Source organism: Corvus brachyrhynchos, unplaced genomic scaffold (genome assembly GCF_000691975.1).
Source record: "Corvus brachyrhynchos isolate BGI_N302 unplaced genomic scaffold, ASM69197v1 scaffold302, whole genome shotgun sequence".
NCBI classification, from domain to species: Eukaryota; Metazoa; Chordata; class Aves; order Passeriformes; family Corvidae; genus Corvus; species Corvus brachyrhynchos.
In genome coordinates, this window is record NW_008237244.1 from 5,565,522 (window position 1) to 5,583,217 (window position 17,696).

General features: G+C 39.7%; 1 protein-coding gene across 3 annotated transcripts in view; it reads left to right on the forward strand.

Annotated features, from left to right (window-relative positions):
• Positions 1-4,641, forward strand: part of TRIQK (triple QxxK/R motif containing) — a 56,913-nt gene extending 52,272 nt beyond the window's left edge. For all 3 annotated transcript variants that reach the window (XM_017730402.1, XM_017730404.1, XM_008630710.2), the window contains one exon: positions 2,936-4,641. In XM_017730402.1, coding sequence (XP_017585891.1) covers positions 2,936-3,049 — 114 coding nt within the window. In that variant the 3' untranslated portion in view covers positions 3,050-4,641. The remainder of the gene's footprint in view (positions 1-2,935) is intronic.
• The last annotated feature ends 13,055 nt before the right edge of the window (positions 4,642-17,696 follow it).

The following is a 17,696-nucleotide window of genomic DNA, read 5'->3' on the forward strand; positions in this document are numbered from 1 at the left end:
TTTTTCAGAAGATGACGGGGATGATCCATAAAGTGCAAGAGAAAGGGAGCTATATATGCCAAGCGGGGAGTATTTTAGCATTTCATTTCTATGCATGACTTAAAATACAAATAGCGAAGCCTGAAAAGTATAAAACAAAATGACAATATATATCTGTTGTTGCAAATACAGTATAGTGGTGTAGGATCTCATTTGCTATTTACCTTGCAAACTTTATGTTTATAAAAGTTCATAAACTGGATGCAATTCTTAAGAGACTGCATATCCCTAGCTGAGAGCCAGATGTACTTTGTTAGGCCATTTATTTTAGATTTTTGTTACTCTGCCTTTTTCAGTAACTCAAAATTAAGATTCTTGCATAATTCTCCAACCTGGGGGTTTCATTAAGATTTTTCATTCCCAGGAATAATAAATACTGATCCAGCCACCCAGTTCCCAATGGCTGTGCAAGGAAAATAGTATTGTTATCACAGTGTTACTCATTGTGAAACTAAGGCAGAGGAACTGAAGAACTGCTGCTCTCCAGCAGTTACTGGCCAGCCTGAGAATAAAACTCAGGATTTTCCCAATTCCACTTCCTTTGAAATAAATCTTTAATGCAGGTTCCTCAAAAGTTTGCTGCTGCTACCACAGCATTTTGTAAGGGAGACTGGGGAGAAGGGAGGGGAAAGGTAAAGCTATTGTAAAGCAGAAAGCGTGGGAAGTGTGGCATCCAAACAAGGGAAAAACTTTTTAATACTGGAATGAATTTGCTCTCTGTGTCAAGTGTGAATGGTTCCTGCATTGTACGGTTTTGTTGTCCACTCTCCTGAGCAGATGGAGCCTGCAGTTGTATGTCACTTGTTTATTACATCCTCTTAAGATTAGTAGCTGTGTGGCCAGATGGGTCTGGGAGCACAGCTGTGGATACAAGGAAATAAATGAAACCTGTCTGATGCTGCCATGCCCTTTTGTGAGATACTGACGTGTTGCAACTGCAACAAAGCAAAAATCACTTTCCTTTAATATATTAGTGAATTAGATGTACTTTTTTTTAAAATCAAATCATTTGAATCAGGAGGATGAAGTTCAGAGGATGGTACAATTCTAAGAGGAAAATGTAGCTGAAATCTGTAGCCAACAGCCTCAGCAAATTTGCAGGAGCAATTTTAATGTGGTAAAACAAATTTAAAGTACATCTCAATCATCCATATAAAATATAAAGCAAAGGTTTCTATAGAATAAAGAATATGCTCCTATAGAACATATGCCAACTAGGCAGTAGTATTTCAAAATTTATTAGATGGCATATGTTGAATTATTGATCCAACATTCTGATAAACTATATAATGCATTCATGTAAATGCAAATGAAATGCTGTTCCAAAGAAGAATGCCAGATTATGGGCTAAAAAATGAAATGCACAGTTTTAACTCCTTCATGTCAGTGGACACACAATGCTGGTACAAAGCCACCACCAATGTAGAGATGCTGGGTAGGATTAATCCCACAGTGCACACCAGAGATACCATCGGCACTCCCTTCTAGTCTAAGGGAAGAAATGGTGATTTTTGGGAAGAATTCACCTGGCTTGTCTTAAAGGACACAATGAATCTTAGACCAAAGAGGGCCAGATTCTGTCCTTGGACAGTAAATGGTGTCTTGTCTTGGTTCAGTGTAGGCATCTCCTTTCAGTCCCACTGACAGAGTAGGTTTGATGTGACATCTTCTGTACCAATTCATATCAGTTGTCATAAAATCACGGAACTTTTTTTCTTCTCATTTTAAATGTACTTTGGGATTGTTCCGATGTAGTTGTTTTATAGCTTAACATGAAGCTGAGAATTGGAGGGGAAGTTTGGCTTCTTTCTTTAGAGGGAGAGTGAGGTTTGGACTGTACTAATGTTTGGAGCATCTTGAGTGCACACTCTTAAAAATACATTGTGATGGTCAGGAGTGAAGCAGTAGATGTTAGCTGTAGAGTCACACTTTCTGTGAGCTGAAGGGACAGAAGGAATTTTCTCAAGTTTCATCTTTCATTGTCTAGCAAAACAAGAGTCAACACTATAGGAAGTGTGCTGTGCCTTACAGAAAAATAAAAACTTTAAAATGTGAAATACTGTGTCTTTGAAAGAAATATAAAGGAAAGAAATATAGGAAAGAAAATAAAGAGGATGATCATAAAATAATTTATTATATTTTTACAGAGTCCAGCCTTAAGATGATAGGCAGCCACTTAATGAGTATGTGTAGTACAAAAACATTTTTCTGCTTCTGAAAGCTGCTATAAATCATGTATACTTTGGAAGTCTCTTTTATGTTAATTAAGGAAGATGCAGCAAGTTGCAATATTTTATGGGAAGAGAGGCAAGTGCAAATTGTTGTGCTTTTTGCCTTATTGCAGAGCGGAAGAAAGAAAAGTTTGATCCAATTCTGAAGGAGTTTGTAGTTCCATATTGTACTGCATGCCAGGAGGTTGGGAGGTAGAGGTAGCAATTTTCATTGACTTCCACCATACTGTGTTTGCTTCATTAAAAAATTACAAATTTGTTGGCAAAAAGCAGTAACATATTGCTAGAAAACATCAAAATTCACAGTGTAAATTCATAACTTAAATTTGTGTTCAAAACTGTGGTTTGTGAATTCTGTCTTTTCCTTTAAAAAAGAAGGAATAGGATAATAAGATATAAAGCTCCTATTTCTAGGTCAGACTAAAGATTTTTAAGCTAAATAGCCTCTTTCTGATGGTACAGCAGACTCACCAAAATCTTCATTAAGTGAATGGATTCATGGTAACCACAGTAGAGAAATCATTAAAACATCAATGCCTGATGCAATTTTATATGTGTGATGTTATTTTGATGTGCATTATAGAAGGCAAGTAATATTTAGTCATGATTAATCTGAAAATATGGTACTATTTCTAACAGGTTTTTGTTTTCTTTTGTTTCTACAGGAAGTTGCCCTTGTCCTTGCAGCTATACTGGTATTTTTGTTGGCTTTCTATGCTTTTTTTTATCTTAATGTTTCCAATGAAGTTGACCTTGATCTGGATCCAGATGAAAACTAGCAGATGTAATGAATCTATCATCAAGATTTCTTCAGCTTCAACAAGACTACATAGGAGCACACAGTCCCCTTTACTGTAAGACAGTAAACAATACCATTTCTTGCAGTCCGAATTCATAAGAACGTTTTGCAACACGTTGGTCACATTCCAGGTCTCCAAAATAAGAACACTTATGCCTGGCCAAGTGGTTTTTTTTAACACCAAAGCCAGGAGCAACAGTACAATAGATGAAGTTTATTGTTTACATTATTTTTTTCTCAGGCAGAGAACTTTGATGTCAAAAGACAGGTGCTACTGTTATCATGGGTATTGATGCTGACTTCACAGGAGGAGTGTCTGCCTTGGCCAAATTTAGGAATCAGAGCTTCCTAATAACCAAATTAGCTTCCTTTTCCTTTCCCAAAAGAAAGCAGAAATACCAAATAAGAAGTATTTTCTTCATTTGTGTTTAAAATATATCAAAAACACCTCATCCTTTCTCTCCCTTTTAATCTTTCTTGTGCATGCATGCATATGCGTGAAGATGGAAGAAATTGTAGGAAAAAAATACCTTCTTACAAGCAGTCTGTCACCTTCTATATGGACTTAATTTTCTGTCATTCCAGATTCTGTGTGCCCATGTATCTGCAGTAATCTTTTTCATTCTTTTGCCAACTGTTCAGCACACATGTGTTCTGTTAGAAATGGCACCTGGATGACAGAAGCTCTAACATTCACATATGCTTCTGAAACACAGTTCTTTGCCTCCTGTGCTGTCTGAACTAGTGTAAATAGAAAGTTTAGTCGATGTTGGTTTTAATTAGTGTATTGGTCTACTATTAATATAAAGTCAAAATTGTATTTTAATTATGCTCTTCCTGATTCTTTTGGTATCAACTTGCTCTACCTGCTAGGGGCATGTTGTATAAAAACACTTCTTTCCAGCTATACAGTCATTTTAATCATCAAACTAATGTGAGAGATTGTAAGTAATAAGAAAACACTTTTTTTTTCCAGTGTACTAATAATTGGTAACTCTTGGCTCCATTACATCCTCCAGTTCTTGCAAATTACCTTTCAAATTAGGCACTGTAGATAGCATTTTTGTTCCTTTTGATAGCCAGAAGCCACTTGAAGAATTTGGTGTGTCAGAGCAGCTGCAGGGAGCTTTAAAATTCTGGCTTTATCCTGTTCTGCTTTGAGTTTGGTATATAACTCAGCTTGTGGATGTAAAGACTCCGTTTTGATCCTCTTAAAAATATGGTCAGTCCTTCTCTGAGTTTGATATCAAGAAACACGTAGAGCCCTTGGTGCTGAATGTGGCAAGGAATTTAGGCTGACTGACTTCCAGAAAAGTTTTCATAATACTGGAGTTAGTGAACTAGCTTGACTTTGCCTTTGGTATCAGCTTCAGAGCTGAATGTTAGGTTTAATTGCAGCTGAGATATTTACTGTCGTGTTCCTTAGATACCTAAGATTTCTTATAGCGATTTTGAAGACAAAGGAATACAAATCGCAGCAAATATTATAATGGAAAATATATTTCTTTTAAATTGACACAGTACCATTATCAGCACTTAAGAAACTTGGATCAATACAGTTAATTTTTAAAACATACAGTAACTATGACCATATACATTATGAGTCTCTAAGGATCCACTTCATATGTGTCATCGTCTTCATTCACTTTATGCAATGCAAAACAGCACCTCTAGAAATTCAGAGTACAACAGTCTTCCAAAAAATATATGAAAGAGAAACATATATATGCAAATATATCTCATTTTCTAATTATGACTGTTACAAAATCCTAACATTTATGCATGCATATGACTTATAGTCCAGTGCTAGTCGCACACTTGACCAAACATCTCGCAACATGTTGAATTTATGGTGAAGCATTATCTGACACATAGCCCAACTTCCAGTGGAGGGAAAAGCATATCACAAGCTGTCTCCTTGGATGTGACATGCCTTTCACTTCACCAGTGCCCAACCACATGTCGCAGAAGCTGCACATCTCTCCTGTTACTTTGCATTAGCAGTTTTTGTGTTCTATAACATGCTGGGAAGATTGCTTTCTTAATGTCAGCATATAGCTCTCTGGGTCATGTGTGGTCTGAGAAAGATGTGTAGTTACTCCCTTCATGCAGGTCATCTCGTAACCTGCTCTCTCAGTTGGTTGTGTTAAAAAGCAAGCAATTTACTGTCAAATTTGTGAACATGAAGTTCCTAGAACAGGAATATTCCATTTCCCATGACTATGAATCAGACCAAATCTGAAGTGCGTATATATGAGATTCTGTCAGCTTTCCCTATGTGTGGCTTATGAGTCCATATTGCCCACAGTTTGCAGTTTATCTATTGGCTTTGTTTGAATTAGGTCTTTTCATTTGCAGGAAAGATCATGGAATCATGAATTAATTGAATGGTTTGGGTTAGAATGAACCTGAAAGATCATCTGGTTCTAAAACCCCTGCCATGGGCAGAGACACTTTCTACTAGACCGGGTTGCTCAAAGCCCTGTCCAACTTCCAGGGATGGGACATCCACAGCGTCCCTGGACAACCTGTTCCAGTGCCTCACCACCCTCAGAATAAAGAATTTTTTCTTAATGTCTAATCTAAATTTACTCTCTTTTAATATGAATCGATTCCCTTTTGTGCTGTCACTACATGCTCTTGTAAAATGTCCATCTTTCTTCTAGGCTCCCTTCAGGTACTAGAAGGATAGTCTCATGTAAGGGGAAAATTTCTTTTTGCTTAGACTGGGTAGACTTCTGTTCAGTGTACATAGGAATACATGGTCGATATTGCAACAAATATACTTCCTCTCTTATCAGTACAATAATTCCTAATGGGACATGTGGTTTATTTTGCCCTTAATTATATCTGAGATTGAAATATACCTTTTGGATTTTGGACCATCTATCTTTGTATGAGTTGCTCAGTGTCTTATTTTATTAAGAAATGGTTTTTTTTCTATTTTGGTTCTCGTATTAATGTTGAACACATTGAATTATGTATGCATTTGAAATGACATTAAAGCAATCTAAACAGCACAATGTTAAAAAGTGAGCACTGATGTCAGTTTTAGAATATCTGGATTATTTTAGGCAGTTCTAGCCCCTAAGCTCATATTAAAACTAAATGTGGCCTATGAATACTTAAAGGACAATGAAGAGAACTTCATTTGGCTTCCTACCCAATACCAATGCATCAGATCTCTTTCTGCAGTTGATCCATGCAGCTCTATCACCTCAGTCTTACAAGAATTTTTTATTATAAAATAAATAATTCTATATGCTTGTTTCAAATAAGGATTGCTGATCAAATAATTTACACGGCAAATGTGGCTTAATGAGTTTTTTCAAAGGTATTTACCTGTAGGAAAAGGTAGACATCAGTAGTGTTGTTGCCCTCCTGGAGTAAACTGAGTTTCTTTCTAGCACAGGTTGTGGAGGAGATGCCTATACTGAGTCCTTGTGCTGTGGGTGGGAGCAGATGTCTTGTCTGGAAGAATCTCTGGCTAGGAAGGCATAACAGTCTTCCAGCAGTGATTTTGCTCAGTATATCTTCCTAGGCCGTTTTTCTTTTCCCATTGATCCTACAAAAGAAGAACTAGCATGTAGACCATCTCAGGACAGAAGCCTCAGTCTAGGATTTTTACTAGTGCTTCTAGTGAACATTGCCAAGGAAAGGCTCTAGCTCGACTTCCTAGAGTCCATAAACATATTTTACTGGAAGCTTAGGAGGCACATTAAGCATTTCCCTAACAGACCCTAGAGATACATTTAAACTTTTCTTGAAGAATGCTTTAGTTAAAGTTCACTGTTGCATATCATATAGACATCGTGATTCAGGATCAGAAATAGCTCCTTCCATGCATCAGACCAGCTGTAGCAGGGATGACATGTAGACTGGGAGATTGTGCTGCAGCACATAACTGCAGATAGCTATGACACAAGCAAAGTCATCTGTTTACTTAGGTGTCCTCTAGAGCAGCTGACCTAAAAGTTGTGTTTGAAAACATAGGTTTGGAACAACCCTACTAAAGGAAAGCACAGTTAAAGACCTACAAAACTGTTCATGCCTCTTCCATGAAAATTGCTACCATGGAAGAGGCTTATCTTCTGACTTAGGGCCAAGTTTTGAATGCTGCCATTTCAAGAAGGAAAATGTTGCTAGCAGCTCCCAGTAGAGTGATGACTGATAAGGGATTGTGCCTGTAAGGCACAACTGAGCCAGTTGGTGAAGGTCAAATGCATTCGGGATGATTCTCTGTAGATGACTATACTTGAAAAGCAGAGTAGGCAAGTTAGAGTGCCAACAAAAAAGATAGTACAGATCTTGATCGCATTTCAAGTTCTACTTACAGTAGCATAGTAATTAGTGGTGCTTATGACTAAGAAAATAACAATATGGCACATCAATAAGACAGCAGAAATGTGATGTTGGAACTGCATCCTAAAAGATTTTACAGTGGATTATGTCTGCACTTTAGGAAGTGAAGCCATGAAATGAATAAATTGGCAAAGATTGTCTGTGATCTTACGCTTACAATATTTTTCCCTGAAAGAGCCAGCAGAGATATTTTGCAGTACTTTTCCCCATCATCCTCTTAGTTTGCTGTAATGCATTTTTGTAGATGTATTTCTTTCTACACATTTCCAAGAGTGAAAAAAAATTTTTTGCAGTTCATCAATTCATTTAATTGACAGAATCCTCTACTCATCCTTTTATCCCCCCTTAATCACAATCAAATTAGTGGGGAGACAGCCAAAATGTTAGGTACCAGTGTCTTTCAAGCAGATGTCACACCACTATTTTTTAGCTCGTTTAAATGAATAAACATGTTAAACTGTGAAGTATTACATTTTAGATTTTTTCATTAAAAAAATGGGACAATCTGTTTACTGTCCTTAATTGAGACAACAATCCTGGTGGTTGCCAGTTTTGGCAGTTGTAATGATGAACTATAAATATTGGGACAGACTAACTGATGATTGTGGAGGATAGTTCAAGTACAATACTCATTCTGCATGAATACTTTTTTTCAGTGCTACATTTTTTCTAAATTCCGTGATTGTTATACTGGTTTTGCATGTTAAAACCACAAATAAATACGTGACTAGTCAATCAATAGGCTTGATTCTGTTGTCTTATTCTCCATAGCTACAAACCGCATATAAGAGCTGTCCGCCCTGGACCACAGTTCATGCCTTGCCCAAACTCTCCCTAAAAGGTGTGTGTCCACATCTCAGGCATCAACATCAGTTACAAATGTGAGCTACAAAGAGCTTTGTTTTGCTGAACCATGGAAAAGCTGAGCAACATAATGATCTTTAGTACTCCTTTTGCCATTTCACAAAGATACTGTAGGAATTTAAAATAGCGCAGCCACAGGAGGTGAGTATGGAGTTTGAAGTTTGGTGACAAACAGATGTTCTATCGCACTTCCTCTAAACAAGACTGGGAGAAAATCAAAGCAAAATGGCCACTTCTTCCAGGAGCCAACCACCTCACATCTCACCATGTTGTTCAAGAGATACGTCTGATATAAAATCAGAGCTACCACAACAACTTCTTTTTCATAGGACGATAAAAGGACCACAAGGAGATAAAGGTGTCAGGAGCAAAGCAGCTTCTTCTTGGACCAGTGGGTCATTTGTTTAGGTAAGAAAGAAACAGGGTTTGGGGATTTACACAGAGTAGTTGCTGCTGCCTTCACGTGTGAAGAAAGTCACATTATGCCAAGCTAGAGTATTTTTGTGTGTCTGTTACAGAGTTAAATGTAAACGTTCTGATACTGGCAAGGTCCACATTTCTCTAGAGGCACCTTCTCCTGTGATACTATTAGCAGAGTGGAGGGATGTTGAGGGAAATGGCAGGGGAGCCCTTTTGCTGATTCTGCACTCCTAAAGCATCTCTCCGGCTCAGTGGGGAGCTGCTGGTGTTTAGAGTAGGACTGCAGTCTTGGATTGCTTTGGACAGGCTACAAAAAGAACAGAGCAGAGCTTAACCTACGGGGTGAGCGTCCTACCATTACTCGTGCCTGATTTGTTACCACAAGTAAATAGATGCTGAGACATTCAGCCATTTCACTTTTATTTATTAGGTTCTCAGGAAGGTGCCAGAAAAATTGTCTTTTGTTGTTCTTTTGAAACTCTTCAGCATAGTTGTTTCTCTTACTGTCTGTGGTACTCCTATCCAGTCACAGAATACCACACTCATGCCTACTGCTCTTTGGTAGTATGAGGCCTGCTGCCTTATCCTTTTGCAAGGAGTGGCTGGGGAATGACCTGCTATCTCCCCTGCTCTCACCTGGCTGATGCTGAAGAGGCCTCAAGTTGCTATTACTGTGTAATGTAGTAAAACTTTTTTCTGTTTTGGTGAGGACAGCAAATTGTGAATTCAGGGCAGCTTAATTTATCCTTTCCTGCCTGAGGAAATTTTAGAGCTGCAAGCATGGTGAAACTCAGGGATTTTGCCTACTTCCCTTTTGATGACTTCTTCAGCTTAAGATGAGCTAGGGTACTATGCTTCTCTACTTAAGGCAGGGCTGTTTTAACAACAGTATCATGGGTTTTCACTGCCCTAAAGAGCTCATGACTGCAGGTGACCATGTTTATGTTCATTAATCATAGCCTTTCTTGACCTGCCCTTCTCAGGCAGTACTCTGCCTTTGTTCCACTCTATCTCTGCTGCTCCAGTAATAACAGGATGCACTAAACAGAAAAGAGAGTAGAGCGGCTTTTTTAGACCATTACCAAAGCCGCAAATTAATTTAAAGTTAGGCAATATATGTGGGGGCATTCTCCCGTACACTATATAGATTTTTATTTTGAAGAACAACCTATTCTTGTGAATTATATTTGACAGTCCTTGCACTTATACATAGAGGCTTCTGAGTTCTCATTCAAATAAGACAAGTTATAAACATGGCTGTGTTATTAATGAGAATACATCTGATTTTTTTATTTTCTCATAAACTGATCATCAGCTGCCTTTAATTAATAGAAGAGTGGTCAGTGATACAGTTCGGTCAAATATAGCTTCTCATCTGAAATGTTACAGAATGATAATTACATCCCTTTTGTTAAGGGTTAACTCAAAATAAGAATTACTTGTAATATGTATGACTTTTTCTGAAGACTGTGATGATGAAATTTGGAAAATTCTCCACAGAAATATCAGATGTATGACTCTAACAAGAGCAATGGTTTTGAAATTCTTCCTTGTCAGCAGGTTTTATCTTCTGTATTAAGAAATTTTCAAGTTGATACTGGGATGGAGTGGGAAATGCCTGAAGGACAAATGAAAGGACTAAAATAAATGCTTGAGAGGCTGTTCCCATGGATTATTCAACCTCACGTACACACTGCTTCAACTGGGCTATGTCAGAGTTATGGGGTGATGGAGACGCAGCACATCTGAGACAGCCCACTTTGCTTGTGAATGTAGCACCCTCAAACCCACAGTGGCAAGTATTTCTTCTACACTATATTAGGCTCCTATACACAGAAGAGATGTCTCTTACTAAATTAATTCCTATCTACAGAAAAAGATAGATTCTGTTTTATATGTCTTTACAGAAAAAAAAAGAAAAAATGTTCCCCATGAGCAAGGGCCTTTGGAAACAAGAATCATTCCTGTGGCATGGGAGTTGTGCAATTTAAAAGATAACATGTTCAATTTAAAAGAAAATACAAATACAGAAAGGAAGATTTCCTTGATCCACCATTCCTTACAGTAAAGATCTCTAGAATAATTTCCACAAAGCTATTATTCTTCCTATTCCACCACTAGTTTGGGGATCGTCATTGCCAACTCAGAATGAAAAATGATCTTGTATTTCCCAGAACTTAAACAAGAAAATTAAAGTATCTTTGTTAAACACTGAGTTACTCAGTTGCTTTGAAAGGGTCTACCAGAGGGTATTTGCAATAATGTATAACTCAAAGTGATGTAAAATAACAGAAAAAAAAATATGACTGACTTTCAACCAAACAGCTACAGAGCTGGCTTGGGGACCTTCAGCACTTCCTTGCTGCTTCCTTGCAAAGCCTTGAGGAAGAGATTTGTCACATCCACTCATTGACATTTATCTTAGTTACTTAGTTTTCCTGTCATTTGTAAAGAATTAAAACTCCTTGGTCCCTGGTCTGGAGAAGGCTGGATTTGATCTTCGCACCTAGATCAGGCTTTCCAGCTTGCTCAGATCAAGGCTCTTCGTCCGGTTCCTTCCAGAGAGCCTTAGCAGTTTGAAAAGATTCTGAGCAGCTTCCATCAGGTGAGCAATGAGGTAACACAGGATGAGCACACTGAAAAACTGCCACAGCCTCCCTTGGAGAGAGAAGTATTTGCTGAGGTTTTCTGGCAGTGGGGTACACAATGTGTCAAGTTCTGTATGACAAGTGAGCCTGGGCAGACAGATCTCGGGATGTCAGCAGGGACTTGATGCAGATGTTCTGCCAGATGCTTCTGCTTATGGACTCCCTCCTCCAATGGCAGAAACCCAAGAAAACTTAGGAGAGGACCCCAATGCAATCTTTTCATAAGTAAGACCATGAGAAATGTTTCTTATGCTAAGGAGGAAAAGTTGTTCAGTTCATTAACAACTCAGGATTATAGGAACTGCAAGTGCTACAATAAACCATTCTTAGCCTAACAGCAAAAGTTCCTTTGTAAAGCTTCACAGAAGTCTATATACATTACAGATAACTAAACAATTTAATTCTTGTAATGAGGGAGTTGATGCGGCTGGATATGAGAGAAAAAACAACACACGCCCCCCCAAAAAAACCCCAAATCCCAAACCTGAAAAACATTTCAATAAGAAATATGCTAATTCTCTTCCAGAGGAACTACAAAGGCCCTGGCTCTGATGGAGTCTGAGGAAGGAAGTCATGTACACTACTGATGTCTCCTTTCATCATGTGGTAGTCACAGGGTAACACATCTTTCCACCCAACCAACGGAATACTTTAATTAAGTAAAACAGGATTACAAAACACCAGGCTACCTAACTGCCCCAGTTTAGAGAGCTGAAGAAATAAAACTCTCAGTTCATTAAATTATAGCTTATATAGATACCCCACTATTACAGCCAAATATCAAAAACAGATCCACCAGCAACATATTCACGCTCTGTTGACTTCTTATGTATCTCAGAAGTCTTGAGGAATACAGAGACTCTGTGAGAGATTTTGTATTATGTTGGTCCTCTCACAAGGTGTTCCTTGACCTTAGCGTGGGCTGAGAGATGAAGTTGGCAGGCTATTGAGGAAGAAAAACCTCTACTTTATGCTAGTCTTAATTATTTGGAGGCACATATCACAGCTGTCCTTGGAAGTGGAACTGGTATAATGTATTTTGGGAAAGACACTGTTGTTCCTCTTTGGAAAGCACAGTGAAAAAAGCTTTGGGCCATCTATGTCCCAGTGGAGGAATAATCAGGGATGTGGAAGGCTGAATAGATGGTACTGAAATGAAGAAAGCAACCAGCAAGCAGAGCAGTCTCTTCTTCAGAGCCTCAAATCCACAGCGGTGCCATGGCCTGGAGGAGCAGCACTTCCTCTCCATCTGAATCCCAAGCCTTTGGCCAGTTCACTCTACCTGGGAGCTTGGGAAAACCAAAGCTTGTGTGACCTTCAACAGCAATTATGCAGGAGGTCTCTGCAAGAATGAAAATTTGCTCACACGGAAGAAGAGAGCTTGAAAAACTGCGTAATACTCCCACCCACTGACACTTCCTACTTGTGAACTGTATCACTGGCTTTCATCCCTCTGATAAAATTGATTTGACTAATACTGCTATGTTCCTAATTACTTGTTTTTTGAATATATGGCAGCTGCATTAAAGAGAAAAAAAAAGCCCACGCAGATAGTTGTTTGATTCACTGTGGCTGGCACAGAGATGGGTGCAGTGTCTCTGGCAGGGCAGCTTGTTTTGGAGAAGGCAGGAGTCTGTTCATGGTTACACCATCATGACACACTTCTCCCAGGGGTATTGCCTGCTCTGGGAGTCCGGAGTCCCTGCAGGGCCAGTGCAGCTGATGTGCTCCCTGCTGCTGAATCAGCCTTCCAGGCAGTTTTAGTATTGACAGGACTGGTCTCTGCAGTAGACCTGAGCAAGCAATACCCTGGAGGCAAAACCAAGTCATGAATGCATGTGACAGGATGAGCAGAAGCCACAGGGGACACAGAGCCTAGATTTGCTGAATTCTCAGGAGGCTGGTGTCCAAATCCAACTCTGGTCAGAAATGAAGGGAATTTAGATGTTGGTTTGGTTTAGGGCTGCTTCTCAACAGATCCTGAGTGTACAGTGAACAACTGGGCACACCAGAAGTCTCTGCAGAGCAGACGGCAGTCTGCAGTTGTAGATGTGTGGATATGTCACCAAAGGGCCACCACCCACCAGGATGTCTGCTCCCTGTCCACAGTGGAACAACCAGGTGTTGTGTTTTGCAACAGCCTGTCTGGTAATGCACTGACCCACTTCATGCCATGGCAATATTAAATTTACTTGTGGGTGTGCTTGGGTGTGTGGTTTCTGAAGGGCTGTCTCCAGCTGCTCCCAGGCTAGCCCATGTTTGTTGCCTGTATGAAGGACGAATACACATGATTATGTATGATGATGTGTTGAGCAAGACTCTGTGAGCACATGCGTAGAATCATGGATGGGTTGGGTTGGAAGGGACCTTAAAGACCATCTAATTCCAACCCCCCTGTCATAAGCAGGGACATCTTCCACTAGACCAGGTTGTTCAGAGCCCCATCCAACCTGGCCTTGAACACCTCCTGGGATGGGACATCCACAACTTCCCTGGGAAACCTGTTCCAATGTCTGACAGTGCCACCTTCACAGTAAAGAATTTTTTCCTAAAACCTATCAGTTTCCAATTTAATGCCATTACCTCTTGTCCTATTTCTAGTGGCATAAAAGTTGTAAATTTTCTCTGGCGTAATTCTAACCTTTTTGTTTATGTCTTGTGATTTGTTTTTTCCAGTGTTTTTCACACCACTATATCTAATCACTACTGAGATTTTAGCAGAGCTTTAGGAGACTTTGTCACTTTCTTTGTCCCACATGCATGTGTGTTTTCTTGGGCTGCATTAACTAAGATGTTTTGCACTCACTGTATTTTGCAACAAGCCAGTATAACAGAGTTTCAATGTCTGAACAATGCTGAATTGAAAATACAGGGAAAAGAATAGACTATTATTTGCAAAAAAATAATTTAATAATATATATTATTCAGTCATGGATTAAAATACTTACTTCTAATTATTAAATCATTAATAATTTAAATACTTTAAATATCTTTAATTAAATCCACTGTTCTGAATAATACCAAATTCATTTAGATGAAAGTGATAGGTTGGGATGAAAAGAGTCGTCTTAAACACTTTTTCACTTCATTCAGTGCATGGTGCCAACAGGCTTCCTCCTGAAACCTGCTCAGGATGTTTCACAGCCATTGGGAAGTTACAGTGCTGGTATGTCACAGCCAGGTTTTTCCATCCTCCAGTATGGTGTTTGGATCACTGCACAACTTAAGATTTTGCCATTAGGTTGAAGCGAAACTCAAAAACCTAATAATTACTAAACACTGTGTAGGGCTTTCCTCTGAAGCAGAGAGGTTTAGCTGTTGTTTTCCTACAAACCTGAACTCAAATACTTTCCCTTTAATTTTTACATAGTAGTATTTATTCCTTCTCCTGATCCTAAACTATCATACACTATTGACCTTACCCATATTTGAGCAGATGTTGTGATTCACTCCAGAGGTGGCTGCATTTGAGTAACTGGGTAAAGTGGTCCCACTGCCTCATTTTGCAAAGTTTGTAGAATTATTTAATGGAAACGTTTTATTTAAATGTAAATTATTTCACTATTATCATCATCATTATTATTACTGTCATTGTCTTCAACTACTAGGCGTGAATACTGAGAATTTTTCTATCCACATTAGGAGTAGAAAGAAGCACACAGGAATACAGCAGAGGTAATTGTCTACCTATCGCTTAATGTAAATGGACTCATAGTTTACTATCAGCTTTGTATTTTTTTTCCTTAACTCAGGTAGTAGTAAATGTAATGAAAACAGTTTGGAGGTATTTGAATTCAGTAAACAAGTTGTTTTGAACAGATTTAACATGAATTTCACACTGTGTCTTAATTTTCCTGGCAGACTTTATTATTCCTTCGTAGGACATCATTACACTGGCTCTGTGAAGCCCTCAAAGAAATGTTTTACAGGGGCATCTCACCTGTTCATTGTGATGAAATTCATACCATTTAGAGAATGGCTGTAAAATGTTCTACATGGAAGTGCGTTACCTCATTATCTAAACATAGTGCATACAATTTATTCCTAATAAAATCTGTCAGTCACTATAAACATAGTCTGTTCTCCAACAGTGGGGAAAAATCTGTCCTTTGTATCTTTGAAGCATGCTGGCCATTGGCAGAAAAATATTTGGAGTTTCCCAAATACAAATCCCAGGATTTAAGAGAATTCAAGACCAGTGCAGGTTTTACTGTCACAACACTCTACCACTGATGTATACAGTTTCTCAGTACCTGATCCTTAATTGGGTGACCTGGGTGACCAGGGTCCATGAACAGTGCATGGAGGTGCTGGGGGGTGGAGCATACTTGGTGACAGGACACGGAGATGTGGAAGTCAGGAGCCTGTCTGAAATCCCATGGCCTTCCCCACTTTGGAATGGCTTTTTAATGGGCTTTTTAATTTCAATGCCATCAAGAAGGCTTGTCCTTTTCCCCACCATCTGACTGCTCTCTTGATGGTAGTAGGTGCCAGCTCTGTCAAAAGTGGAGCACCTGTTGGATCTCTTAATCATGTTCCTGATGGAAATTGCCATTTCTTTTCTATGAGAAGGGGTGAGAAAATCTCGCACTGACCTCCCAGGGAGATGAAATCTGCTGACTAGAGTATATCACAAGAGGAATATGTTCTTCTGGGGGTCCTGGTCAAAGGAAAGTTGAATGTGAGTCAATGGGAGTTGGCAGGAGGGCCAACCACATCTTGGGGGGCATCAGGCACAGCATCGCCAGCTGGGCAAGGGAGGGGATTGTCCTGCTCTGCTCTGCACTGGGGTGGCCTCACCTCAAGTGCTGGGGGCAGTTTTGGGTGCCACAATGTAAGGATATAAAGCTACTAGAGAGTGTCCAAAGGAGGGCAACAAGGATGGTGAAGGGCCTTGAGGGGAAGCCGTATCAGGAGCAGCTGAGGTCACTTGGTCTGTTCAGCCTGGAGAAGAGGAGACTGTGGGGAGACCTCATTGCAGTCCTTAACTTCCTCATGAGGGGAAGAGGAGGGGCAGACACTGATCTGGTGACTAGTGACAAGACTTGAGGGAATGGCCTGAAGTTGTGTCAGGGGAGGTTTAGGTTGGATATCAGGAAAAGGTTTTTCACCCAGAGGGTGGTTGGGCATGGAACAAGATCCCCAGGGAAGTGGTCACAGCACCAGACCTGACAGAATTCAAAAAGTGTTTGGACAATGCTCTCAGGCACATGGTGTGACTCTTGGAGATGGTCCTTTGCAGGGCCAGGAGTTGGACTTGATGATCCTTGTGAGTTACTTTCAACTCGGGATACTCTGTGATTCTATGAGCTCTGACTGGGCGTAGTGAGGCATTAAGCTGCATCTCTCATATCCCATTCAAATACTACAATAGCTTAGACCAGGGGAGGACTCCAGCAGCCATATTTCAAAAGAAATCAATAGCTGCCATTGTGTTTTATGAAAAATCCAATTTCAGAGCTGTTTAGTATGAATTTTTGGAGTGCTCAAACCAGCCCTGGGGGGAGATAAACAGAGGAGCATATTTTTGTGTCTGAACTAAGGTGGTGCCTGAATGGAATACTGGGCAACTTGACCTTTTTAAAACCAAAGAGCTCTTGGGTATGACCCAAATTCAAGATGTCTGGGAAGATTTTGTCCTGGCAGCTGAGCTCAGAGTCTGGAAATCTGAAGCAGATAGCAGAATCTCTCTTTTGAATGTAAGCACATAAACTCCCACTCTGCCAGGTTTTAAGCACTTAAGTCCTCTTCTGAGTATAAAGCCATGACAGATGTATGCCCACCCTTCCATCTGAACTCCAAGATTTCATTCTTATTGCACAACTCAGGAAACTTTTAAACTTTAATTTATGCTCAGTGTATATTGAACAGTGTGCTGGTTTTGGCTGAGGTAGAGCTAGTTTTCTTCACAGTGGCTGGTATGGGACTGTGTTTTGGATTTGTGCTGAACACAGGGCTGATCCTATAGAGATGTTTTAGTTATTGCTGAGCAGGGCTTGCACAGAGCCAAGGCCTTTTCTGCTTTTTGTACTGCCATGATGGTGAGGAAGTTAGGGGTGCATGGAAGGTTGGGAAGAGACACAGCCAGGATAGGTGACCCCAACTGACCAAAGGGATATTCCAGACCATGTGGCATCACACTCAGTATATAAAGTAGTGGGAAGAAGGAGGAAGGGGGATGTTCAGATTGATGGTGTTTGTCTTGCCAAGTAACCATTGTGTATGATGGGGCCCTGCTTTCCTATGGATGGCTGAACACCTTCCTGTCCATGGGAAGCAGTGAATTAATTCCTTGCTTTACTTTACTTGTGTCCACGGCTTTTGCTTTCCATG